This window comes from Microtus oregoni, unplaced genomic scaffold, assembly GCF_018167655.1.
Source record: "Microtus oregoni isolate MIOR12 unplaced genomic scaffold, Mior012 000006F_ref0000085, whole genome shotgun sequence".
NCBI lineage: Eukaryota > Metazoa > Chordata > Mammalia > Rodentia > Cricetidae > Microtus > Microtus oregoni.
In genome coordinates, this window is record NW_024543065.1 from 45,895,630 (window position 1) to 45,923,301 (window position 27,672).

Below are 27,672 nucleotides of genomic sequence, written 5' to 3' on the forward strand. Positions count from 1 at the left end.
ATGCCAGCAAGTCACTCATAAAACTGGATACCAGAACACCTAAGATAATACAGCCATGTGACATTATACAGACTATTAAAAATGGGTTGATTTACAAATGGGGAAAAAGCCATTAATAGCCTAAGCCATTGGCCAAGCAATTATATTAATATTAGCCTCCGAGCCACTATAAGTGGCTGTGGGGCCAGGCAAGACAGACCAAGAAGCTTCCAACTACAGAGGGATACATAAAGGGCCAATGCTAAGAAACTGAAATTGGGAAACGTGTTTCCAAAAGCAAGGAGATGTGCCTGATCTTGCCTCAACCTGATGTGCCATGCTTTGTTCAAGCCCACAGGAGACCTGCCCCTTTCTGAGTTCAGGTGTAAGAGGAGTGAATGGGGAGAGGGTAGATGGCAAGGGGGAGGGAGGAAAAGAGGAAGGGAAACTGCAGTTTCATATACATAAAATACATGAAAAAATGTTATTTAAGAAAAATAAAAAAGGAGAGGACTAGGGTTCATGTCAAACTTGGAGGTCACTATCTCTTATCACAGCAGGTAAGTAATAGACTGGAACTCGACCCAATACTGTAGGTAAGAACAAAGGGAGAAATAGGAAAAGCATTTTTAATAAAAATATACATACTCCCCAGAGTATTGGACCTCTGCAATGGGTCATAAAGAAGACCAAAATGGGAGATACTGAGTAAGAGGTGACAATATGTACACCAAAGTGAGGATAGTCTGGGCAGCTCTGTCCTCAGGCGAGACTTTCAGAAAGTGTTGAGCACTGTGGATATGCTTGACTTGTCTCTTCAGTCTGTAGAGGACACTCACCATGGAGACACTTGAGCAGGGCATGAGACACAGACACAGGCCATCAGTGAAGCACAGTAAGATCATATACACAGAGATTGTCACATTACTGGACACAAATCCTGAGGAGTATCCATAGCTCAACCAGTTAGTGACATTTTTGTCAGAAATGGGATCTGACATTCTTGCTGGAGTCAAGATATTTAAAAGCATGGGTACAAGCCAACTGAGTGAGCAGGAGGGACAGACAAACATGTCTCTTGTTGGGACTAATGAGTCCTGGCCTTATACTATATACTAAATAGTCCTGCACATATACAGAGCCGTTGCAATATTAGCAGAAACAAATCATGAGCGGTACCCACAACTCACCCTCCAAGTCACACTTTTGGTGGAAATGGGCCCTGACAATTTGTTGGGGACCAAGAAGCCCCCCGACCTAAAGTATTGGCCAATCTTTCTCATCCTCTCTGTAAAAACAGCTTGCTGCCAAAACAGCTTGCTGCACAGACAGCTGTGATACAGTTCTCAGAATGACCTGACCACAAGGTGCCAAGACACAAGGTGTCAAGACACGGCCTAACCACGTAGATGTTTCAAGAGATATATTGCTTCCTCCCTGGCCTAGGGCGCGATAGTTTCCGCTCCCCTCTAACCCTACCCCTCCCAACCAAAACCACTCTATAAGAATAAACCCCTGCCTGCAATAAACGGAACCTAGACGCATCTCAGACTGACTCTGTCATTCTTTATACGCGCTTGGTTCTCTTTCTCTTTCCCCCCATTCCTACCCAGGTGATCCCGAACTCGAGGCCCACGAATTACGTGGCCTGCTGGTCAGGTCAACAATTTTTCTGGAGTCAAAACATTTATTCCGTAAATACCCACTCTCAAATTACATCCAATATCATCCAGGAAATCCTTAAACCCAAAATGTGACATTGCAGAATGCCTCTTGAGATGATAGGCAAGCAGATGACAAAAGTCAAACGCTCTACAATCAGGTCTATAGTGATATTTTATTTATGTTTTAATAAATAAAGCTTGCCTAAATATCAGAAAGGCAAAACTAAGGCAGTAGAAGTCAGGCAGTGGAGGCACACACCTTTAATCCCAGGATTCTAAGAGACAGAGGCAAATAGATCCCTGTAAATTCAAGGCCACCCTGTCTACACAAGATCAATGCTGAAACAAATCCAGGTGGTGATGGTTCACACCTTTAATGCCAGTACTAGGAAGTAATCCCAACTGTACAAGGAATATAAACCGGTTGGAGAGAGAGGCTCAGTCGGCTTAGTCTATTTAGTCTGCTCAGTCTGCAGTCGCCCAGTCTTGGTGAAAGTAAAACTTCTCTAGTGACTTGGCTGCTTTGCTTTCTGTCTCTGGGTTTTTATTACTTGTGCTACCCAGGTGTTTGGGCACTACCTACTTTCCAGTGAATATCAAAATGGCATAATAAAATAGAAGCCACGCATTCCCACTAGAGTCTTGGAGAAGAGGAAAATTCCCATTACCAAGTTTGCAGGAGACATTTTCTTTATCATTAAAATTAATTTATTATTTTTTTAAAAGAAAACAAAACTAATGGGAACTCACAAACACCAGCTGGACAGGGAAGGAAACAGCATAGAACCAAACTAGTCCCTCTGAATGTCCCTATCATGGTCTTACCTCTTTGCTCATGTTCTCATTCCTCCCACTCTTTAACATTTTCATACATACTTAAATAGTAAATTAAAGTAGTAGGTTCAACAGACTCTGGAAATAATTTCAAAAAGTTAGTTTAGGTTAAATAAAACAGACATCATTTCTTGTATTTACTTAGCTGTCTCACTGAAGAATGTCTAGAAGTTTGTTGTTTATAGTAAGTATGTTCAGCCCCAGGCCTTGTGGAAGATGTGGGCCCACACTGCACCAGCCCACAGCATGTCCAGGCAAGTGGTGGTGAGGGCACAGGAGATGCAGGCATGCCCCAATCTGGCACCCCAGGACTCAGTTGATGAGTTCTGGCATGTATGCAGGCAGAGAAAGGCTCATCCTCCCTTCAGGTCCTGGCCACTAGGAATTCCACCATGTTTCACTGTGTATATGGGCAACACAAAATAGACTTTTTGTTTGTGAGTGTGGGGGAAAGTCATGGGGGAGGGAGCAGATAAGAAAAGACTTGGCAGTGAGCACAATGGGGGACATGATGTGAGTTCCAAAAGAATCAGTAAAAATTACTTTTAATAAAAGAAGTATTCCCTATTATTTCAATGGAAAGTATTGGATATGTTTAGTAAAAATTAATGTTATCACAGAATGTGGTGGCACAAGCTTTTATTCCCTAGTACTTAAGAGACAGAGGCAGACAGACCTATGAATTTGAGGCTAACCTGGTCTACAGCATCAGTTCCAGGATAGCCAGTGCTACACACAGAGAAAGCCTCTCTCAAAAAGCCAAAATGATAATAGAAAAAAAAAAGAAAAAAAGAAATTGTTTTCATTCATTCTGACAATAAAATGATTTGAGATCATTTTTCAAAGAATTTTCAAATCATGCCATAATTTCTGAATTCACATGAGCAAAATTTGAAATTCACCTAGAGAAACAAGAGAAAATATTTCACAGCTATGTTTAGAATAAGTGGTTAAATTCTGAAATATAAAATGAATACTTAAAGATTCCTTTTGTTTAATTCATTTTATTTAATATTGTATTTTAATATTAATGTTGCTTTAAATTGTGTGTGCTTTCATGGGTGCTTCTGCAAAGCTCATTTCACAACTCACAAGCAAATAAGATGTCAAGACAGCATTTTAAAACTAGGGGTCAGAGAGACGATCAGCCTTCAAGCGCTCACTGTGCAAACATGAGGATCTGAGTTTGGGTCCTCAGAACACATAACAGAACCACCAAGCACGGTGGCACAGAGCTCCAGTGCTGGGAAGACGGGGACAGGTGGGTCTCTGGGGCTCACTGGTAAACCAGTCTAGCCAAACTGGCAAGCTCCAGAACAGTAAGAGACCCTCTCAAAAACTGAGGTGGCGAGCAATTGAGGAAGACTCCGGATACTGATCTCTAGCACACACACGTGTACCTATATGCAGTGACCATGCACACACACACACACACACACAAATCACCTGCAAGATTATTCATGTTTTGTTTTCAAAAGTAGTAAAAGTATCTTTTTCTCCAACCTGAAAACATTAAACACTAAAGCGGGCAGCTGAAAATGCTTTTCACAGCACTGAAGAAATGGCTCAGTGGTTAAAAGGGCAGAGGGCAGGTTTAGTTCCTAGCACCTGCATCAGGCAGCTCTCAACTACTTGCCACTCCAGTTCCAAAGGACCCGACACCCTCTGGTCTCTTTGGTTTCCTGCACACATGTGGTACATATGAATCCACACAGGTATACACACGTATACATGAGAAGACTCTTAAAAAAAAAAAGTGTGCTTTGAGAGATTGCATGTGAAGCTAAGTGCTGGCAGAAAGCAGAGAATCATCATGAATAATTAAGGAAATACAATGAGGGGAAAATCAGTGCCCAACCAGAATTAAATACCTCATCCTAATAGGTTTTCCACTTGTACCTTAATAAATTGCTATTTGCTTTGGGCCACTGATGTGAGATTCCCTTTTGCATACTGTGAATATGTTTTATTATCACTGGTTAATAAAGAAGCTGCTTTGGCCTATGGCAGGGTAAAATATAGATAGCAAGGCAGGAAATTCAAGCAGAGATAGAGGAGGAAAGTAGGTGGAGTCCATAGCCCTGTGGCAATACAGATTAATAGAAATGGGTTAAGATGTAAGAGCTAGTTAGAAATATGCCTAAACCAGTGGCCAAACAGTGCTGTAATTAATATAGTTTCTGAGTGATTATTTGGGTCTGGGCAGCTGGAAAATGGAAGCGCAGTCTCCGTTTGCAGGCCACATCTGCCTCCTCTCTATCCAGATGCGGTCCTTTGTCCCCAAGACCTGCCCCCTTTCCTATGTCCCATCCTCCTTGTCCCTCATACCCTATCTCCTCTCTCACCACATCCTAGCTCATTCCAACACAGGCCTTCCCTTCTGCCCCACCTAAAAATTACACCTGAAAAGTCATTTGAGGCTGTTTTCTGCCTTACTGGGAAAGCAGTCACTTTTCTTTACCTTTAATAAAGTATCTCTATGTGAAAACAGGTGTTTAGATGTGGTTTGTGCCTAATCCAGGGACTGGGAGGAAGCCCTAGCCCTATGGGGGTCTCCTTCACTATGAGCTTCAGGTCTTTACCTCACAAAGGGTACAAGGTGGCAAGAGTGTCTCTGCCACAAAATGGGGAAGGTAAGGCCCAGCATTCCTACACAGAGACACCCACTAACACATAAACCACACAAGAAAATACATGAGACATAGCACACAGGAGAAACACAGAAGCATCAACTTTTATTTACTATTCAGAATAAAACACCAGACACTTTTTAGGCATTTGGTAAACTTAAGTGATCAAACTTTCAAATTCCTCATCTTTTTTTACCCTCATGCCAGGAGGAAGAGCTAACAGATGGGAGGAAGTTAAACGACCTATTTTCACTGGCTAAGTGCTAGTTAGGAGCTACATGGCTCTCCATGTGCAGATTAGACACTGAGGCGGAAGCCCTGCTAACCTCTGGTGAGGAAGGCACACAGTTCAGTATGATTTGTGGTAATTCCTCAAGTGACGGTGGTATGTGGATGACTGGCGGAACCTATGGTTACACAGAGAACAGGTGTAGGGCTTCTCTCCTGTGTGAATCCTCTCATGAGCTTGCAGATTGGTCTTGTGGCTGAAGGACCTGCCACAAGTGTTGCATGAGAAAGGCTTCTCTGCCTTGTGTACGGCCTCATGAATTTGGAGCTCTGAGACTTGATAGAAGCCTTCCTGACAAATGGGACAGACAAATGGCCTCTCATTCCTGTGTCTTTTCTGGTGCATTAACAGGCTACAGGAATATTTGAAAGCTTTGGGGCATTTATCACATTTGAATGGTTTGGAATCTATGTGGAATCTCTCCTGGTCACTCACATAGAGAGAATTTACCTCCTGATTCTGGTAAAGAGGAACAGGCTCAGAAGTAGGTTGCTGTGGCCTGGAGAGGAACCCTGGTACCACCATCGTGACACCTTCAGAAGAATGTGGTGTTGGAGGCACTTCCTGGGACCTGGATGTATCCCAAATTGCTTTTCTGGAATCCCAGAGGACTCCATAAGGGACACCTCCCTGTTCAAGTTCAGGACATTGCCCTCTCTGGATAATGAGAAAGGAATCTTTCTCATCTCTGAGACTGCTAATACCATCATTTCCACCAGTAGTATTCAAGAGGGTTTTGTGGCCATCGTCAGCGTCTTCAGACTGGTCTGTCCTGGAGAGATACACTGGTTGTACTTCCATAAACATATGTTCATAAGAAGATGCACTCAGGGACTCTGCCTGGTACCTGGAAGTGCGTTGCTTTGCTCTTTTGGAATCCCAAAGGACTCCATAAGAAACACCTGCTTGTTCAGGCTTAGGATACTGCCCTGTGTGGATAACGAGAAGGGAGTCCAACTCATTTCCAGTACTACTAACACAACTATTTACTTCACTACCTTTCAAGAAAGTGTTTGGGTCATCTTCACAGTTTTCATATCCTGTGGAAATAAAGAGTCTATGAAACTGTGCCCAGGAAGGGATCCTCACACAACATCCCTCTTCTCTTCAGGCTATCCTGCTCACCTGTTGCCAATACCACATCCCGTGGAATCTGCAAGGGTGTTCTTGCCTTCTCCCGTGTTGTAGTTCTGAATGACTGTTCTTTTAAATGCTTGATGACTTCTTTTAAGGTCATGTTCTCAGAAAAGAGTGCTTCCTGCCCCTGCATGGAGACATGAACCTGTAACAAAGCCAGATGACCATTGCCAATGAATTCATGGATTACAGAAAAAACCTGCCCTCAACCTGACTGCCCAGGATCACTGAACTATTGGTTAGTTCATTTGTTTATCCTCATCCGTAAGGATGTTATCATCTGGAATCCTCAGAAACTCAACTGTAATACTGGAGTGCCCGCCATTTTGGAGTCCTAGCCTCAGACTGGCAATTGTTACTTTCTGTCTTTGAACCTCATGTACTTAGCCATTTCCACTCTCAGGTAGCTGAGGCTTTCCCATCCCCCACCTCCAGCCATTCATCTAGCTGTCACTTCACTTTGCTGTGTAAGTGGTCTTTATTTCCAATACCTGTAATATGCTGTCGCTCCCACCGACTACTGGCCCTAGACAATCACCTTTGACCAAAAATGCCCTTAGTAAGAAAGCTTTAAATTGGGTTTCGTTTATTTATTTATTATTGAGTTCTTAACAAAAATAACTCCTGTCTGATACTTGTCCAACACATACATAATCTTCACAAGTCGCACACTGTCTCTGCTCTTAGGAACATGACTAGGATATCAGGACAGTAGTTTACTTGGAATTAAGCTTCAACCATGAATTTCTCAATTAAAAACAAAGTGCAGGTGTGTAACTGTGGAATAAAACAAACTGTGAAGTGGGAACATGTTTACAGAATAAAAGGACTTAAAAATAGTAGGGTGTAGTGGGTGGCACCTTTAATCCAGCACCGGAGGAGAAAAGGGCCAGCCAGGGCTACACTGCAATACCATGCCTCAAATTGAGAAAAATAAAATAAAAACTAAAAACTAATTAACTAAAAAAACTGACCAAACAAACTGATATTGAAAGAAGAAAAATCTAGGGGCTGGAGAGATGGCTCAGTGGTTAAGAGCATTCCCTGCTCTTCCAAAGGTCCTGAGTTCAATTCCCAGCAACCACATGGTGGCTCACAACCATCTGTAATGAGGTCTGGTGCCCTCTTCTGGCCTTCAGCATACACACAGATAGAATATTGTATACATAATTAATTAATAAATAAATAAATATTTTTTTAAAAAAAAGAAAAAAGAAAGAAGAAAAATCTAAAACACTATGTTTGAAGCATTTCTTCACCCACCATTTCTGTCAATAACTTAGAATTATGCAAATCGAGACTTTGATATAAGACCCAATATAATTACACATATATTAAGTCTCTCTGGATTTAACATTTTGCACCCAAGTACCACTATTCACTGAGGCATTTCTTATGAGTGTGTCAGTATTGTGCAAGCATGTGAGAGCTGTATTTTAACATAAAAAACTTATGTGCAACCCCAGTATTTTAGACAGGGTATCTTCTGACATTTAACAACCAACTTGGAAAGTCAGTTTCTGCATCCCAGGTCTGGGGATCACAGGCCAGTGCTAGAAGCTAGATTTTTAGCCAGATTACCAACTCAGTAATTAAGATTACAACATGGGTGCCTCCCTGAATTTAGCCATGTCACAGATCCACAGCATCACATCTAAAGCCACAAAGGCTCTGCTCGAATGTCAAGTCTCCAGTCTCTCTATCACAGTACAAACTAACTAAACTTAATTATGATCCTCAAACAACCGATGCACTCCTTTCTGCTTTATTCGTGCTAATTTAGAGCACTGTATATTATCCCTTGTAACAACTTTGGAGGCAGAGAACAATCTCACTAATAACAAAAATAAAACAAAGGAATAAAAGTATCTCAATAACAACACCCTCTCCTTATTTATTCCCAGATGCAAATGACAGTCTTTCCTTTCAACCCAGCCATCTCATCTCACCTCACTCACTCACCATGACAGGAGGCTTCAAGCACTCGTCAGTCAGGCCCTCCATGAATGTCCCCAGGTTTCTGCCACTTGATTCCCACTTCTCTTTCACGGCAAACTTGTCCTTGTAGCGCCCAGTTTTCAGAAACTGCTCCAAGACCAGTTGAGAGATCATCTGCTCCTTGGTCTGTTCTTCTGGCTTCAACCATGAGGTAAACATCTCCCAGAGTGTTTGCAGCTCCTGCTTCACACACGAGCCTTTGTCATTTGGGGCAAGACGGGCACTTGAAAAGTTAGAGATGTCAGGAGAAACCTGGGTTGGAATAAACTCTCTAGTGTCCGGTTCAAGGTTATCTGGCCGTGACTTGGGCTTAAAAGATCCTCTGAGCTGTGAAGCCATTCTGGTCAGGATTCTCAGAAAGAAGTTTGATATCTGCCTTGAGACTTAAAGATCTGTTTCAACAATTCATGGATGTGAAAAGCTGTACGTTAAAAAGAGACGAGACACAATAATTAAAGTCAAAAATCAACTATGAGTTCTGTCACAGATGGTTTCATGGTTTCCAGACAGTGCATACGTCATCCTAGCGGTACACAAATGCATCCAGAAAACACATCAAAGAGTTGGTGTAAAGCACAATACTTGACTCCATAGGGAAAATAATCCTGTGTTAAGGAATGGAAGACGTACCATAGGCTGCACACTTCACGCAAGCTCTGCAGTAGTTCGGGGCTATCTGGTTCCTCCTTGTGAAAGGTAAAATTATTGCGACTGATCCTCTAATTTTAAGCTTCACCCTTCTTCTCCCATTCTGAAGTGCCATAAAACAGCCCTTCCATAAGAAACCCATTAAAAGTGAATGGCCAGCAACATTAAATTCACAGTGCAGCAAAGACACATCCATTACACACACATCACTTGGTCCCATCCTTGAATAGCTTCTAAGATTTAAAATGTCAAACCCTTAATCAGAGAAGTTGTCCAAAAGACCACACTCGACCACTGAAATCTCCCCAAAATTGTGATGCGGAATCGCCCACAACCCACAAGTAATAGCAGGCAAAATTTACACCCTCAAGGGCACAAAGAAGGAAAATCTTTCTTTTCTCCAACCTTAACTCCTTCTGGGATGAATCTCCAGGGTGATTCCAGGATGTACTGGGAGGTGGTGTGTGCCCTGGGGATCTGTGCTACCTCATCTGAGATTCTGTCCAAGATGTCTTCCTTTTATAGTAACTGGCTTCAGTTAATCAATCTGTGATGCTAACAGATTGGAGAATGTGACTGGATCAGACCTCCTGTGCCTGGGTGGCAGCCCACAACTTGCTACCCACTACTCCTGCTGTACAGCAGGAGAGTGGGCATTCCCAGCACAACCTAGCAACCTAGGGAGACCAAGATCAGCCCGACCTAATGTGAACAGAAACAAGCAAACAAAACAGGAAACGACGATTTTCCTGCTGACTGAATCACAGATGGAATTCTAACTCAGTCCCAACTCTGTTTCTGTAATGTAATAGCTGATGCTTCCACGGAAGGAGAACAGACCCTAAACAAGTGTGGTAAGTCACTGTACGGAAAGGGGACAGTACCACACTGAAAGGGAATATCAGGACTGGCATTTATGACTTCTAATCCTGTATTTTCACATATGGCTCAATACAAACTTGTTAATATTTCCTCATTTTCAAAGAGTTTTGGATCCCAAATGCTCTGGTGAAGAAGGTAAAACCCTTGGCAGGGGGTTGAGGGCAAGAGGTACCCATGAGATGTCTGAAGCTTAACATAGAAAAGACAGGCTGAACAGGGCTCATCTCCGTAGGTAGAGTGGCTTGTGTTTTATTGGGGGAACACATGGTGACTGGGAGACATGATGTAAGAACTAGTCTGTGGAGGAATAAAATGTTGTGGCCAAGTAACGAGGTGGTTTTTTTGTTGTGTCTTCTTTGTCTTTGTGTGTGTGTGTATGTTTGCTTCTTTTTGCAAAAGGGTGTCTTTTGGCCTAGTCTGCTCACAAACTCCGTAAGTAGTTGAGAATGACCTGCACTGCAATGCTCTGGCTTCTAGCTCCTCTTTATTGGGGTTCCATAGTTGCCTCAGTATTTTAAGCATCACTGTTGGTCTGTTTGTGTTTGTTTGTTTTTTTCTCTATGTAGCCCTAATTGTCCTGAAATTCCTTATTTAGACAAATCAGGCCTGGAACCGAGATCCACCTGCTTCTGTCTCCTGGAGCATGCGCCACCACTTGCTGGGCTTCTCCAAACATTCTAATTATTAGGTTGAATTCTATGCCCTGAAATTCCAGAGTTGAGATCTTTGTATCAAAATTGTGCTCAGCCTTATCACCAAAGTCAAAACCCTAAATGCCATCATCCCAAAGAAAGATGGAAACTCAGTCATGAAAAATTCTGAAGTCCCTTAGACTACACTGATGAAAAATTTGAATGGTGAAACCCCAAGCTGTAGCTCTCCTAGAAGAATAAAAACGGATCCCTGATATCAGTGTTAGGAAGACAAAATCTGGGTATCGATCAGTGAAAAGGTGTCAATGGGTGAACTTCACTGCAAAAACCTATCCTTCGCCTGCACTGACATTCATTCCTGGCGATGAAATTCTGGATTTTAATTACATTAAAGCAGCGCTGATAAGCTGACACATGAATATGAAAACAGTTGATTTCATGAGGATAAGAACACTCATGCCATGTGTCACCATTGTTGTTCTGCCAATAATTTTCATCTGGGTCTGGAATTGATTTCCACCCACCTGGAGCAGCACACCAGCATGACACAGGGGGAGGTGGGAACTGAAAATTGAACATTCGTCTGTGCAGATTTCAAAGGCTAGAGGAAAGACTCTTTCAATTCCCTTCTCTTTTCTGAGGCTGACTCTGAACCTGGTGTGCAGTCAAAGATGATCTCGAACTTCTGATACTGGAATCTTCACCTCCTGAGTGCTGCTGGGTGAGACTGAAGGTGAGAGGGACCCCTAGGGATTACGCGGTATGGGTAGTAACTCGAGGACTTCTGGAAAGTCGGGCAAGCACCCTACAAATTGAGCTTCAGCGTCAGAGCTGTAAAAAATTTTGAAAGCCCAGAACGATGCAGAAAACTAATGTGAATTGATCAGCTGAGCAGAAGCATGGTGTACCATTAAAAAAAAAAAAAAAAAAAAAAAGCTGCTCCGTCTTCTATCTAGGGAGTCTACAGAACCAGTTAACCCTGTTGCACATCGGCCAGGATTATGGAACCTTCCCACAAGTGGACTTCTGGCACCGATGTCTGAATTATTCGCTTGTGAAATTTTTTTATTTGAATCTTTAAATCATTTAAATCATATTTGTTTTATTGCCAATTTAACACAAAGAGTATTTCATTTTTAAAGTTCTCGTGTGTGAAAATAAGAGCAACAAGTTGAACAGTTCTCCAGTGCTGAGCGTGCTCGCACGGGACTCAGCTTTTTCTGTCTGCCTGTGTACTGGTGAACACTTAGTGATTACACCACAGCTCAGCGGTAGGCATGTGCTTACCACAGAAGGAGCCCTATATCTGCGCTGTATAATCTGTTGCTAAACCCAACACCCAGCATAGTGTCAAAGAGGTTCCCAGAACACCCACTTCTAAAATTAGCATTAAGCTTGCAAAAAGACTTAGCCACTCCGTAGAAACTACAAAGGCTGCACCCAGCATTTAAAACAGGGTTTATTGTAAGCTACATTTGGCACTCGGCCGCTCTGCCTCATTTCTATAAACTCTGGCAAACAAGGTGTCGAAAATGAAGAGAGGATGGGAAAGGGGGAGAGTCAAAAGCTGTTGGCGCATGCCCAACATGCATAAGCGAAAACACGTAACCCAGCATTAAAACCCTGCAGAGGCCTGGCGGTGGTGGCGCACCGCACGCCTTTAATTACAGCACTCGGAGGCAGAGGCAGGCAGATCTCTGTGAGTTCGAGACCAGCCTGGTCTACAAGAGCTAGTTGAGGACAGGCTCCAAAGCTACACAGAAACCCTGTCTTTAAAAAATAAATAAATAAATAAAAAACCTGCAAGGATGGCGGACGTTCATCCCAGAACGGTGTGACTGGTTCACTTTTATTTCATTCTGGATTTTCTGCCTCTCTCGACCACTGGGTTTTGTGAGGAAATTCATGCAGTAACTTTAGCATGAAGTACCTGATTGAAAGCGCTATCGGCCACCCTCAGCACCCTGTCCATTTGGAGCTGTTACCTACCTCCTAGATAAACGGGTCCCCGTGCCGAAGCCTCAGAAGCCTTGTTAGGTGCTTTCCAGAAATTTTGGGGTCTTCGTAGGGGCCTACAGTTAGGGATGAAGTTTGTAGCTGCCTGCTGCTTTTCCTGAGGGACCTGGATATCGCCTCCCTTTTTGCCGCGTCTGGCTCCTTAGAAGGGGTCCTTAAGGTCTGCTTTCTAGACAGGCATGTGAAAGGGCCACTCTCGTGCAGCTTTCTACTTGTAGGCCAGCCGCACCTGCGCCTCTGATCCTTACAGACTGCTAGCTTTATTTTCTAAGTGTACGTGTGTTTTCTGTTTTGAGTAACACACAACCACCAATACTTTCTCTTGTCTCTCTCTCTGTATCTCTCTCTCGTATCTCTCTCTCTGTCTCTCTCTCTCTCTCTCTCTCTCTCACACACACACACACACACACACACACACACACTCCTGTATTTTTTTTTTTTAATACTTAGGGGGAAAAGTCTCTGCTCAGGCTGGCCTAGATCCCAAGGCACCTTATGTGTCCACCTCCTAAGTGCCACCCCTCCCCCACCAAGATCTTTACAAAGGAAAAAAAAATCCCCCACAAGCAGTAGTGTAAGAATGTTTACAGTATCAACATGCCTTGAGACTGTCTAGAGAGGAATAAACAAGCGGAGCCGGGTAAAAGGCAGCTTTTAGGTTGCGTGGCATCATCGAGCAAACATTACAATTCCTATCGGCTGTTACTTAATTTACCATTTTATGAAACCCCCTCTGCCTGTTTAGTGGAATTGAGACCCTATTTACTTATGAACTCTACCTCACATATAAATTCCAACAAACAGACCAGTCTGTACCCAGGGATACATTTTCCAAGATCATCTTAGACTTCCCTTCCCTTCTCCCGGTAAGATTTGGAGTTCGTTCACAGAAAGCATTTTCCAGTTTGGAATCTATTATCTAAAATTGTGTTCTGTAGTTCTCAGAAATAAATTAAGAGTCCACTTTAGTTTCTTTTCTAGTAAACAGATTCTATTTAAAAAAAAAATCATAATTTTAGCCAGGCGGTGGTGGTGGTCCATGTCTTTAATCCCAGCACTAGGAAGGCAGAGGCAGGCAGATCTCTGAGTTTGAGGCCAGCCTGGCCTACAAGAGCTAGTTCCAGGACAGCTAGGACTGTTAAACAGAGAAACCCTGTCTCAAGATAAAAAGTAAATAAATAAATACATAATTTAAAAGGAAGGCTCCCTAAGATGTTAGGTGTCCTGCAGCTACAATGATAAATGTGAGTTGGGAGCCTTACGGAGCAGATTGCAAAGCCCTGTCAACTACTGAAGTTTGTTTCTTCTCATATGGGGCACATTCGTGAACTGTAGAAAAAGCACTCATGGGCCTGGGAAACTGCTCAGTTGACAAAGTGTTTGCCATGCAAGAATGCTGACGTCAATTCCAATCACCCAAACACACATAAATCTAATCACAGTATCTCAGGTGTCTTTAACCCCAGTGTCCCTGGGATTAAATAGAGACCAGAAAAATTTCAGAAGCTAGTCAGCTAGTTATGCTGCTAAGAAGAAAAGATGGACACTCAAGGTTCTCATCTGACTACCACAGATGAATGGCACACACGCACTCTCTCACAAATACTCATATGCATGCATGCACACACACTCAAAAGAGAAAGTTGTTCAACTATGTTTATTGCCATGTTATTACCAATAGCAAGGAAACAGAATGTGCTTGGATGTCTATCAATTGATGAAAGTGTGTTGGGTAACAAATTTTTTCCTAAGGAGGTGCAACACACTCGTCAGCTCACCCTAGAAAGGGAACCCATAACAGACCAAAACATGAATACTACCAAAGTCCAACTTGGTGAACCAATGAGTTTCACTGGAGTTACTTACAGGAAGAGGAGAAAGGAAGTGTTTCCAGGAGCTGGAATTACTCAACAACAGCTGTATCACCAAAGCCCACCCAAGCACAAGGACAGTTCACAAAACTGGGAAACCTGGAGCACACTGCATATCCTACAGGCAGCTCAACAGGGTAGAGAGTGTTTTTTCCAGGTGTCTCAGTTGGGCTAAATCTTTTCCAGGCATTGTGGCTGGTTTCTTCTTTCCCATGGTAGCTGGTCTCATTTCAGTGCCATCTCTGAGTCTTCTCTGAAGTTCAGCTCATCTGAGTCTTGGCGGTTCAACAAGGCCAATCACCTTCTGTCAATCACTTTCTGTCCAGCTCAGCTTTCCTTCCTTTGAGAGTGAAGCTCAGATTTTACTGTTTACTTTTAACAGAGAGGGGCTTACTGAGTCTGGTCAGTTTCAGGGACTTCCTAAAACGTTTTTGAGTTGTTTGCCTTCCTGTTTTAGGAGCTTCCATTCAGGATGGAATGTTTCCATTGCTGTGGAAGCTACTCAACAACAGGTAATTGTCAAGGGGGAGAGGTCCTTGTGCTCACAGATAAGAAACCAGGAATGTTAAACATGCAGGGTTATCTCTTCAGTGCAGGGGAATATAGACTTGTTTTCCACCTGAAAAGCTGGGAATGGGTGTGCTTAACTCTTAACAACTACAGTGGCCTGCATAAGACTAGCAAAGTAAAGCCAGTCAACATTCTAGGATGAGGGAGGGTTTCATTACACCTCAGCCCTAACTGAGGAGCAGTCCATATCTAGCATGAGGGAGGGGTGGTCAGTTTTCCTTAAGAGTACAGGAGGTCACCCAAGCTCCAGTTGCTGCCCCTACACACATATGTTTATATGTACAGCAGAAATTGGACTGGATGGGTTATCAAAAATAGTGGACGTGAAGTTGGGAGAGATTGGGAGTGTTGTGGATCTAGTGTATTTAGGAGGACAAGTAAAAGGATGAACATGATGAAAGTGCATTGGATTTGCATATGACATTGTTAAATAATAAAATAATGTATTTCAAAGCTCTATCAACCATCATAATTCTGTATTCAATCAGAATAGGCAAACTTGCATGTTTGCAGTACAATTTGTTGAAAAGGGAGTTCAGAGCAATATACTCCTAAACAACAACCCACTCACTATCCATATAAATAAGTTTATGCATGGAATGGTGTACACTATAGCTGGAAAAGAATATACAACTATTGCACAGTGAAATAAATCTATGATTTACATAATGTGGCTTGGAAAGGGAGGAAAAGGCCATTCATTGCATCTCCTTCCTGCCTGCCTATTAATTCATTGTTTTTGGGAGTTTAAAAATACCGCTATGGATGTCTGGACATTGAAAAGAGTTCTCAACTTGTCCTGTGTTCATCAACTTCATAGTCTTAACGTTAGTTCTTTGTGCCTCCATCATCCCTCCTTGAGACACTGAGGGCTCCCAGAGATGTTTTCTTCCTACTTTCTCCTGATTGCCTCTCTGGATTTTCTCCTGTGATGTGGACACTTCTACACTGACATGTAATTAGTGGAAACGCATCTGAAAGTTTTCTCAGGCCCTTATGTAGAAGGTGTTTTACCCCAGTGTTGAAGGCTGAAAACTAACTAGTACTATGAATCTATTATGCTGTGAATCTTAGGACCAAATTATAATACAAACCCAGAACTCTAAAGGGAAAAAAGAAAGAGGATTGTAGTTGCATTCAAAACATAAAGAAATATCCCTGTCTTCTTTTTTGTCAGCAATGGGACCTTCCATGTTGTCTTGTCAGAAAGTACCATGGGAGGGGAAGGGCCAGGCACAAAGCCACAAAAAAAAAAAAATGGCGCTAAGTGAGAAGCACTGTAGATGGAATATTACTTCACGTCGGCCTTGGGATTAGCCTGGCCTCCCATGAATTCTGAGTGTTCTCACATACGGATCATTCCAAAGTTGTTGTTGTTTTTTAGTCTTATTTTCCAGGGAGATTCGGATCTCTAATGCTGCAGTGAACAAGGGCAAACCCTTGGGGGTCAAATAAGACAGAGGGCAGGAGGCAGCCAGGAGTTGTCTGAAGTACAACATAGAAAGTGCAGAGGCTGAAGCAGACCCATTCCTGTCTGCAGAGAGAGGGGTATGTATTTTATATGGGGAAAACATGGTGTTTGGTAGATATGATGTGAAGACTGTGCTCTGGGGAGGAAATAAAAATGATTGACCAAAATCAAGGAGCTTTTTTATTGTCTCTTCTTTTTCTTCTTCTGTTTTTGCAACACATTACCTTTAGCCTATTCTAATCGCAGACTCAGAAAGAAGTTGAGAATGACTTCTCACTCAAAACATATGGCTTCTAGATCTCCAGTGCTGGGTTCCAGCTCTGTTTCAGACATCCTTATGTTTGTCTGTTTGGGTTTGTTGTTGTTGTTGTTGTTTTGAGAGACTTTCTCAAACAGTATTTACTGTTCTGGAACTCAATATGTAGTACAGGCTTGTCTCAGACTCAGAGTTACTCTTACTTATTTTCCTCAGTGCTGAGATTAAAGGCGTGTGCAGGGAATAAAGGCCAATGACTTTATCCAAGTATTCTAAGTATTAGGTTAAATGTGTTCCCTGATGCAGGACCTTGGTGGCACAAGCATTTAATACCAACACTCAGGAGGCAGAGGCAGGTGGATCTCTGTGAGTTCAAGGCCAGGATGGTCTACAGAAGTAGTTCCATGACTGACAGCCAGGTCTACACAGAGAAACCCTGTAACGAAAGACCAAAAAAGATGAAGTCATTATCCTACCACTGGCTAATCTATTCCCAAAATTGGGAATTCTTTCCCTATCATGTGGCATTTTTATTCTCCTGGAATAATTACAGTTTGAGGTTTCAACATTCAAACTTTTTGGTGTCATGGTTTAGAGGAATTCAGACTTCAGGGGTTTTTGTTGTTGCTGTTGTTTTGACACAAGGTTTCTCTGTGTAACAGTCCTAGCTATCCTAGAATCAGCTCTGTAGATCAGGCTTTCCTCAAATTCGCAGAGATCTGACTGCCTCTGCCTCCCAACTGGTGGGATTGAAGGTGTACACCACCACTGCCTGGTGATTTCAGAAATTCTAATCACTGAGATTCCAGGTCGCTTTAGGGTAATAGCATTATTTGGGGTTCTGAATTTTATGCTGAGTGTCAGCACATTTCCGATATGAGCATAGTCTTTGGGGGTTAAGACCTCAAGCTGTGAATCAGGGATCACAATTCAACCTAACAATTATCAGGCTTGGACAAAGACATTCATAATGACACACACCGTTAAACCCAGCATTCAGAAGTCACAGACAAGTGGATGCAATTTTGAAGCCAATCTTGTCTACATAGTTCCGGGACAGTAAGGACCACACAGGGAACAAACCCTACTAAATGGAGAAACAAACCAAAGGGATGCTTGAAGTGCCAAGGCAGATCTGGTACCCAGGTAATAAGGAGCTACAAGCCAGGTGATTATGAGCAAGGTTATTCTTCGCCACTTAGTGAGTATTTTAGCAGACTAGACTACAAGACACCATTCTGCAAAACAAGCAGACACCAAAAATTAAAAAAGAAGAGACAAAGAGACCTTTAATTCTCCTTGTTTTTCTTATTTTTGACCACATATTTTAATTTTCCCACACTACAGTCCTCATATCATATCTACCAAACATTATGTTTCTTCAAAATAAAATAAATGCCTCTCTCTCTGCTGACAGATATGAGCCTGGTTCAACCTCTGTCTTTTCAGTGTTGTGCACCAAAGAGGTCCTGGTGCCTCTTGCTGACTGTCTCATTTCAATGTCAAGGTTTTCATCTTGTTCACTGCAGCATTTTAAGCTCCAAAACTGTCTGGGTATCTAGATATTTTAATACATTTGGAAAGAGCACAATGTGAGGACACAAAATCAGAACACATAAATGCCAGACTGGGTATTCTCCCTCAGTCCCTTTCACTGCAATGACTTACTATCCTTGGTTAGGAAGTGTTCTTCTAGGAAAGCATCAAGCATGGCATTAGAGACACAGAGCTGGGGCTGAGTTAGGATCCCATCTGTGATTCAATCAGTAGGAAAATTGTCTTTCCCTTATTTTGTCTCCTTACTTATTTTTACTGCTTTAGTTAGGTAGGCATAATATATTCACATAGGCCAGGCTGACCTTGGTCTTCCTCGGCTACGTGGCTGTGCTGGGAATGGGGACCTTCCTGCTTCTACTTAAGAGTAATGGGGGAAAAGTTGTGAATTACCATGCCTACTCACAGGAGGTCTGATCCAATTTCATTCTCTAATCGATTAGCATCACAGATTGGCTTACTGAAGCCAGGCACTGCAAAAGGGAGACAATTTGGACAGAACCTCAGATGGAGCAGAGCACACACCACTTCCTAGGGCTTCCTGAAATGAAGCTTAAAATTCTGAGAAAGAGTTCAAGTTGGCGAACAGAACCATTTACTGTACTTGATTAAATAAGTGAGTGTATGCTGTGTGTTGTGTATGTGCGTGCATGTGTGCATGCATGTGTGTGTGCGTATAATTTCTGTGGGGTTCAGGGGAATCTGAATCACATTTTTAGGAAGATATCAATGATGGAGTGTAGTCTTTTGGACAACCTCTCTGATCAAGGCTTTGACATTTTAAATTCTGAAGACTACAGAAGAGTGGGAACGAGCAATATTTATGTTCATGCATATGTCTTTGTTGCCCTGTGAATTTAATGCTTCTGGTCATTGACTTTTAATGTTTTTTTTTTTCATGATAGGATTGTTCTATGGCATTTTAGAATGGAAACCAAGGGCAAAATTTAGAACCTTGAGCTACTGCACACCTTGCTGTAATATTGTTATTGTTTAAAAGCGGCATGCATCCCAAGCAGGCCAGCAGCAGGTGGGAGACCACTGCAGGCCACTGCAGGGGAAGGCTGGTCCCACTAGTGGCCCCTGCCGGTGAGAGACAGATAGACATGCCATGCAGATGGACTTATGGTATAGTTTATTTAGTGGATTATGGAAGGGATGGGAAATGGGAAAAGAAAGGAAGAGGGATGGAGAGGGAGGGGGAGAAGAGAATGGGAGGAGAGAGAGATAGCAGCCCCCACTTCAGAAGAGGGACACAGAGAGAGAGAGAGCCCATGCAGGCTGGAGGAAATGGAAGATCTGCTTGCCCTGGATGGAAGGCGGGGAGTGAGTGGGATTTGTCTCTTGAACGGACAGGATACCCAGGTGACAGGACAGACCATAACATTCTCATCTCTTTCTTATAACAAAAAGGCAGGGAGTAGGGCACAACAGGTTAAAGGAATTGGGACGGCAGATTCTCAAGGCTGCTTCCTGCTTATTTGTGGGGCATCATCGGGGGGGGGGGGGGAGGCAGAGAAACTGGTCACATCCTGGGGTAGCTGGTCTCTTTACTCCTGTCCAGGGTTTGTGGTATGGAAATGTCTGGTGTATATGACCTGTTTAAGTTATCCTTCTATTCTGCTCCATACCACCTTTAGCGTGCCCCATCTCGTCTGATCTTGGAAGCTAAGCCTGGTTGGTCCTGGTTAGTACTTGGATGGAAGGCCACCTGGGAATACTGGGTACTGGTCACATCCTGGGTAGCTGGTTACTTTACTCCTGTCCAGGGTTTGTGATATGGAACTGTCCTGTGTCTCTTAGACCTGGCAAGGTATTGGCAAAACAGAGGACAAAGTTAAGTTTAGGAAGAAAAAAATTTTTAGAACCAAGGAATTGAGAGGGGTATATCTGACCTGTTTAAGGTTGAGTCTTCAATTCTGCTCCCTGAAACTCACAAGTATTTTTTGGGTTCATGAAAAAATAAGTTTTAAACAGAAGCCTATTTATACCTGAATGACTGTGACAGATATTTTTGCATAATGAAAAGTATCTTTAAGACTGTGAAAGGCAGCATAAGAGAGAATTTTGTCTTCACATCTTTGTAACTTGCAGGTACACACCTTAATAACTTTTGTATTTTACTGAAATTTTTTTGTGAGTTGTCCTTTTAAACCAACAAAACCTCTCAGCTGTCAAACTGCATCAGAGATCTTTGAGAAAGATAAAATTTTACTTGAGTTATTGATTTAAAAACGACGGAGAACTTATTTGGTTGGCTACTCAGACTTATTCCTCAGGGTTCTCCATGGTCGTTGAGGGTCATATTTGCCTTTTTCTGTTTAGTGCAGGGCCTGCCAGGCTTTAGAAGGCCCTGTGGGTTAGAAATCTGTAGGAATACAGTCCCTACCTTGCTTGACCTGAGTAGCTAGGCTGTCAATTCAAGTGATTCTGTCCATGTCTGGAGATCTTCAGTTTAGATAAAAGGCAGTTTTTCCCAGTGGTCAGTGTTTGGCAGTTGATGAAGCAAATTACAGACGTTGTTCTGTGCCCATCTGTCTTCTGTCTTCTTTGGAGGAAATAGAATGCTGCTGCTAGGAGCCAACTTGTCTCTTTTTGTTACAAAAAGTCTCTTAATAATTAAATATTTAAATGCCATATTTCCCAGATCTCTGAACAGTTGAGGGCTGTTTACCAGGTATAGACAAGTTATGACTACAGTATAGAATCTGCCTGGAGAGCTGGTGTAATGGTCTGCTATGTCCCTTTAAGAAACAAGCCACGCCCACTCCCTCCCCCCAGTCCACTGAGGCAAGCTGATCTTCAGCTTCCAGCCTGTGTCCTTTCCTTTCCATCTCCCTCTCAAAGAGGCAGCTTCTGTCTCTCCCTTAACCCCACTTCTTCTCTCCCCTCTCTGTTCTCTCTGTCTGCCTCTCTCTCTGCTCTTTCCTCCTTCTCCCCTTTTCCCTCCATAACCCACTAAATAAATATCCAAGCTCACTCTGCATGGCATTCCCATCCATGTCTCTGTCTCTCACCAACCGCTCAAGATACCCCCTCATACACGATAACTCAAACAGGACCCTGTTACCTTAAGTTCCAGAGGACAGCAAGATCAGTCACTTTTTCTCCAGTTCCAGAAAAATAAAAGTTTCATCACAGTACTCAACTCTCCTGTGTCCAAAACCTCCATATACTCTATACTTTCCCTCTTCCTCTTTCTCCTATATGCTTTACCAACTTCTCTGTATCTCCAATGTCATGCTTAAATTTCCAGGTAACACTCAGCTATTAGTACAGGGACCATCATTAAACATAGAGCTGGAGGAACAAGGATGCCAAAAGCCCAGGTGGTAAGGAACAATAATGAGTTTGGGTACATTCATAACCCCAGACTCCAAAAACTCACAGAACAGACTTTAATATAATAGGTTTATCACTGACTGCAGCAGTGTCTTCTGGATGTTAAGGTAATACCATGATGCTAAAGAGAACAAGTGCCTTAAGATTTGCTTCAGGTAAAACATTGAGGGGGTCTAATAATTCCCCTTTCTAGTAATTCCCCCTTCTTTAGGGGTCAAGTGACACTTTTATAAGTGTCGCATATCAGATATCCAGCATATCAGTTACTTATGTTGCTTTTCATAAAAATAGAAAAATTACAATTCTGAAGAAGCAATAGAAATAATTTTATGGTGGGTCACCACAACATGAAGGTCGATATATAAATGGTCATAGCATTATGGAGGTTGAGAATCACTATTCAAGAGGTTGAAGCAGGTGATTCTAAAGTATAATGCTAATAATAAGCCAGGCCCTAACCCTGTCTAACCAAACCACCAGCTATATTTGTAAAGAAATACAGTTGGCAACAATGTGTCTTACTCAGAAAGGCCTTTTCAGGAATCACAACCAAACTCATGTTAATCTGACCACAGTTTTCCTCCAGAAGTGCATGTGCTCATAAGAACATTTAAAGGGAATCATGTGTAAATTTTTTTGAGGGCAAATCACACAAGAACTTCTTTGAAACATGTACCATCTCAGAGAGACTGTTGAGTTTTCTGACAAAGTCAAACCTTCTGGGTATGTGCTTTTATCATCCTCCAAACTTGAACCAATAACATTTGCATAATTTAGTTATATCATAATGTTTACAAATGCATCCTTGAAACTCAGAATGCTAGTCAATATTGTACATATTGTGTACAATGAGAGAAAGAATAAGAAAAAGAAATTCAAAGGACAGAACATGACTGCTGCTGTGTATGGTGGAGGAGAATTATTGTATGTAAAAGGTGAGCCTAGGTAGAGACAGAGATATCTTGGAGAGTGACTATGCTCAGACTGAGCTAGGTCATGTGGGGAGGGGAGAAGGGAGAGAGGGAATCAGGTGCTGCAACAAAGAGGCCAAAGATACAAAAGAGCAGGTAACCAAAATGTCTGTATTATATAGGGAAGAGCCCCAGGGGAAAGGAGAGGGTGGGGGTATACCAACCATACCCTGGAACAGCAAGGGATTGAGGGATGCTGGGAGAATCTGGAGGCCATGTCGAATATGATATGTTAAATAGGCAACTCAGCCTTTTGTCTAGGGTTTGAAATTTAACATCTTCAAGGCAATTCTGACAGTAGAGTTCTGTGAGAAGGTAGCTTAAAGATCATTTTACTGGACCCAGGTGTCAGTCATGTAGAAGAGTTACTTTTAGATCATTAACATTCTTAGATACTTGGCAATTTCTTTGGTTTTCACTTACCCCCTTCAATTGGCATACTATGCGCTAGTACATCTATGGTCTTAGCACCCTTAAAGTTTAAAGTGCTTGATCAGATCTAAAGTACTAAGGACTAAAGTTGGCCGTGTGTATGCAGTAAAACACCAACCTCAACTTCAGCTTGTCCAACTGTAAAATGAAAATGCTATTCTGTTATAGATACATGAGAACATCAGCATTTTAAAGGTGAAGGCAAAGGAGCATCTTAATGTCATGTAATATGACCCTTCAATAAAAGCCAGGATGACTGGATCTGTCAGATGCATGATGTCACTGAATTGCCTGATATGTCAGGTTCACAATGAGGATTAGCTTCGAAGAAACATGTAAATGAATCACAGATTATGCATCACCAGAAACTGGGACAAATTCAGAAAAAAATATTTTTTCCCCCAGCAGGCAAAATATAACCAGGGGGCGGGATTGTTATTATTGATGATAAAGGGGCTTAATATCGGGAAACATGTTTCCAGAAATATAGATGTATTAACCAGAGTTTAGGATTGTCAAAGAACTCTTGGGGAATATTATTTTAAGGTGTGTTACTTTTGTTTATATTGCATTTGTTTAACTCTGTAAAGCTGTGTTACTGTGTCTGTCTAAAACACCTGATGATCTAATGATCACTAGTAAGACGGGAGAAAGGACAGGCAGGGCTGGCAGGCAGAGAGTATAAATATGAGAAGAAATCTGGGAGAAAAAAAAGGATCAGGGAATGAGAGAGAAAGGAGGAGATCAAGGTCCAACTGCCCAGTCACCCAGCTACATAGCCAGACAGGGGTAAGAAGGAAAGAAATACAGGAATAGAGAAAGACAAAAGCCCCAAGGCCAAAGATAGATGGGATAAATTAAAAAAAAAAGATGACAAGAAACAAGCTAAGTCTGGGCATTCATGACTAAGAATAAGCCTCTATGAGAGATTTATTTGGGAGCTGTGTGGTGGCACCTTCCAAAAAGTCAAAAGACTTAAGAGCTAAAAGAGTAAAACAGCACACAACAAAGAATGTGGTATAGATTATCAAAATGGAAGACACGGAGTAGAAAAATGAAAATGTGCACACTAGGATCAGGATGGAGTGGGTCGCTCTGGCCTCAGGGGAGACTCCAGAAGCATATGGGGAACTGTGGAGATACTGCACCTGACTCTTGTGCCTGAAGAGGATACTTACCATGGAACCACTAGCTCAAGCCTTGAGATCCAAACACAGAGCTTCAGTGAAGCAGAGCACAAACATATACAGTGGAGTTGCAATGGTGCCCGAAACAAAGCCAGCCCAGTATCTAAACTAAATCTGTTAGTCCAATCAACCCCTCTCGTGGGAATCATGTTTAGAGGCCAACAGAGTGAGCGAGCAGGAGAGGCCAATGTATTTGAGGGCTCTTTGTTTAAGCTTCATACACCTGCGGTTTCTGGAGCTGATCGTGATAGATTGGAAGCATCTGAGGAGACAAGTGGTGTACAGGGAAATACCCCGGGTACGTGATTAGCATAGACTACAGGTTCACAAACAGGGTCATTAATAATAGGTCATTAGGAAATGTTTCAACCTAAACTCTGCCATGGTACAAGGAATTCCTCTTGAAATAATAGGCAATAGGCAAATGTTAAATTGCTTATGATTAAGGTTTTAGACAACAGATTTTTCCCAGTGGATTTAGAGATGAAATGCTGAGTCAGGGTAACCAGTTGACAGGATTCTCCCGGCTGTGTGAGAGAAGAACAAGATCCCCACTGCCAAATTCTCAGGAATCATTTTCTTTTTTTTTTTTCCCTTTGGTTTTTTGAGACAGGTTTCTCTGTATATTTGCAGCCTGTGCTGTACCTAGCTCTTGTAGACCAGGCTGGCCTCAAACTCACAGAGATCCACCTGCCTCTGCCACCTGAGTGCTGAGATTAAAGGTGTGGGCCACCACCGCCTGGCAGGAATAATTTTCTTTATGTCTAAAGGAAGATAAATTCACTGACATCAACAGTTCCAGGGTGTAAATGTTAAAGCGAGCATTGCTTTCATTAAATTAAATTAAATTAAACAAGAGTTTGGAGTGATAGTTCAGTAGTTAAGAGCACATACTGCTCTTTCAGAGAACCTGAGTTGGGTCTCCACACAAACATGAGGAAGCTCACTACCGCCTATAACACCAGATCCAGGAGGTCTGATGCCCCCTCCTGGCCTTCAGGGGCACTACACTCAATTGCATATACCACCCCCCACATACCCATAATTCTAAAAACTTAGTTAGTTTAAATCAAATAGCCACATCTTCATTGGATTTATAAAAATTTTATAAAATAAATATTGTCTAAAGGTTTGCTGATTTTTTAATAAATATTTTGTATCAATCTTGGTGGTATTTGTTATATAAAATTAATGAAGTTTAATGTCTTCAAATTTTTAACATTCTGATCATTAATCTTAATATATTTGTCATACGTATTTTGCACTGTTCATTGTTGTGGCTATTTTGTACAGAGATATTTAAATATCTTAGGTGTACTATAAACAAACTGCAGAATTTGTTTAATAATGCTTTTACAAAATATATTCTAAAAGGATGCAAAGACTGTTCCAAAGGATTACATTGAATCAAGATTCTCATCTTTGGTCCCCTGTCCGTGCCGTCTCTGGCCTTGCTCCAGGCCCCCGCTGGCGCCCAGCCGGCTGCAAGCCATGGGTGAAGCAGGGGTCCCGGAGAACGTGTTTGTCGGGCAGTCAAAGATCTATGCCTACATGAGTCCAAACAAGTGCTCTGGAATGTGCTCCCCTCTTCAGGAAGAGAATTCAGTTGCACATCACGAGGTCAAATGCCAGAGGAAGCCATTAGCTGGAATAAACAGGAAGCGAGAAGAGAAAAGAAATGCTTGGAACACTATCCGAAGCTCTGTGAAGTCCGATGAATAGAGAAGACCAAAGAGGTCAGGAGAGGTCCCCTGGCACCATTACCAAACCAAAAACCTGAAGCAGCAGAGCCTCCAAAAACTCCACCTCCATCTTGTGAGTCTACCAATACTGTGGTTGTCAAGCAGGCCCTGAAAAAAAACCCTCAAGGGCAAGCAGGCCCCTCGGAAAAAGTCTCAAGGGAAAACAGAAGAATGGAAAGCTTACAGATTTCTACCAGGTGAGAGGGAGCTCCAAGAAGAGCAAAGTCTGAAGAAAAGGGGAAAAAAAGATGAACTGATTGAGAGCGGGAAGGAAGAAGGCATGAAGATTGACCTAACTGATGGAAAAGGCCGGGGTGTAATTGCCACCAAGCAGTTCTCCTGGGGAGAATTTGTGGTAGAATACCATGGGGACCTCACTGAGATCACCGATGTCAAGAAGCGGGAGGCTCTATGCACAAGACTCCTCCACAGGCTCCTCCATGTACTGTTTTCAATATCTGAGCAAAACCTCCTGCGTGGATGCCACTCGAGAAACTAATCGCCTGGGAAGGCTGATCAATCATAGTAAGTGTGGGAATTGCCAAACTGCGTGACATCGATGGCGCGCCTCACCTCACCCTCATCGCCTCCCGCGACATTGCAGCTGGGGAAGAGCTCCTGTATGACTGTGGTGACCGCAGCAAGGCCTCCATTGAGACCTATCCTTGGCTGAAGCATTAACCATGTGGCTTCCCTGCCTCCTTCAAAGGACAAAGTGCCCTCAAAGGCAAATGATTTGTTTTACACACACTTACTCTAATTACTTCAGATGTTTATACAAAGTCTATTAAAGATGCCTTTTCATGTAGTATTTAAATATCTGTTACAGGTTTCCAAGGTTGACTTGAACAGATGGCCTTATATTACCAAAACTTCTATATTCTCTTTGTTTTTGTACCTTTTTACATACAATTGAGCATTTGTGCTCCCGCACAGTCAAGGACTCGGCCGGCACAGGTGTAGAGAATGAAGTGGAACGTGAACTAGGAAGCCGGGCTCTGCCTAAGATGAAAGCCAGGACTCCCCTGCACCCCACGTCCAAGGATAGGCGGGTGTGAGGATGCTGCTAACCCCCATGCACAGCCTAGATGGAATGTCTCCAAGCTCTTGTTCTCTTCAGCGTCTTGACAGGCGTACACATTAACGTGTGTGAATATTTTTAGCAAAAGTTTTGCAGTAGGCTCGTCTTTCCCTCTGCTTTCTCCAAAGCTTACTGAGCCGGGGGCTCGGAAGCCCGGCCGAGAACAGATTTCTTCCACAGGCTTTCGGTTTTTCCAGGCACCTCGAAGCATCAGGGTGGGCCATCAGACTAGAGGCAGGCCGGGAAAAGCATTGTTAGCCTGCCCCAGCAGGGCAGGTCTCCTGAAACTGCATTAATTCTTTATAGAAATGTGAACACTGAATTTATTTTTTTTAAAAAATAAAACAACAAAATGTTTTTTAAAATAAAAAAAAAGAGAAAGAACACAGAAAACAATTTATATGTATATAGGTTTTGAAAGGAGTGAAATGACTGTTTTCTTCTGGGTCTTCTTCTTTTTTTTTT

General features: G+C 42.4%; 1 protein-coding gene and 2 pseudogenes across 1 annotated transcript; 1 reads left to right on the forward strand and 2 right to left on the reverse strand.

Moving 5' to 3' along the window:
- Nucleotides 1–520: 520 nt before the first annotated feature.
- Nucleotides 521–1,052, reverse strand: LOC121449887 (annotated as a pseudogene).
- Nucleotides 1,053–5,456: 4,404 nt separating this feature from the next.
- LOC121449888 (zinc finger and SCAN domain containing protein 4C-like) lies at nt 5,457–8,870 on the reverse strand. The gene is made up of 3 exons (XM_041654550.1): nt 8,496–8,870; nt 6,522–6,678; nt 5,457–6,436 (listed from the first exon to the last, which is right to left on the reverse strand). The coding sequence occupies exons 1-3, from the start codon at nt 8,868–8,870 to the stop codon at nt 5,457–5,459; spliced, it is 1,512 nt and encodes a 503-aa protein (XP_041510484.1).
- Nucleotides 8,871–25,875: 17,005 nt separating this feature from the next.
- On the forward strand, nt 25,876–26,807 carry LOC121449111 (annotated as a pseudogene).
- Nucleotides 26,808–27,672: the final 865 nt, after the last annotated feature.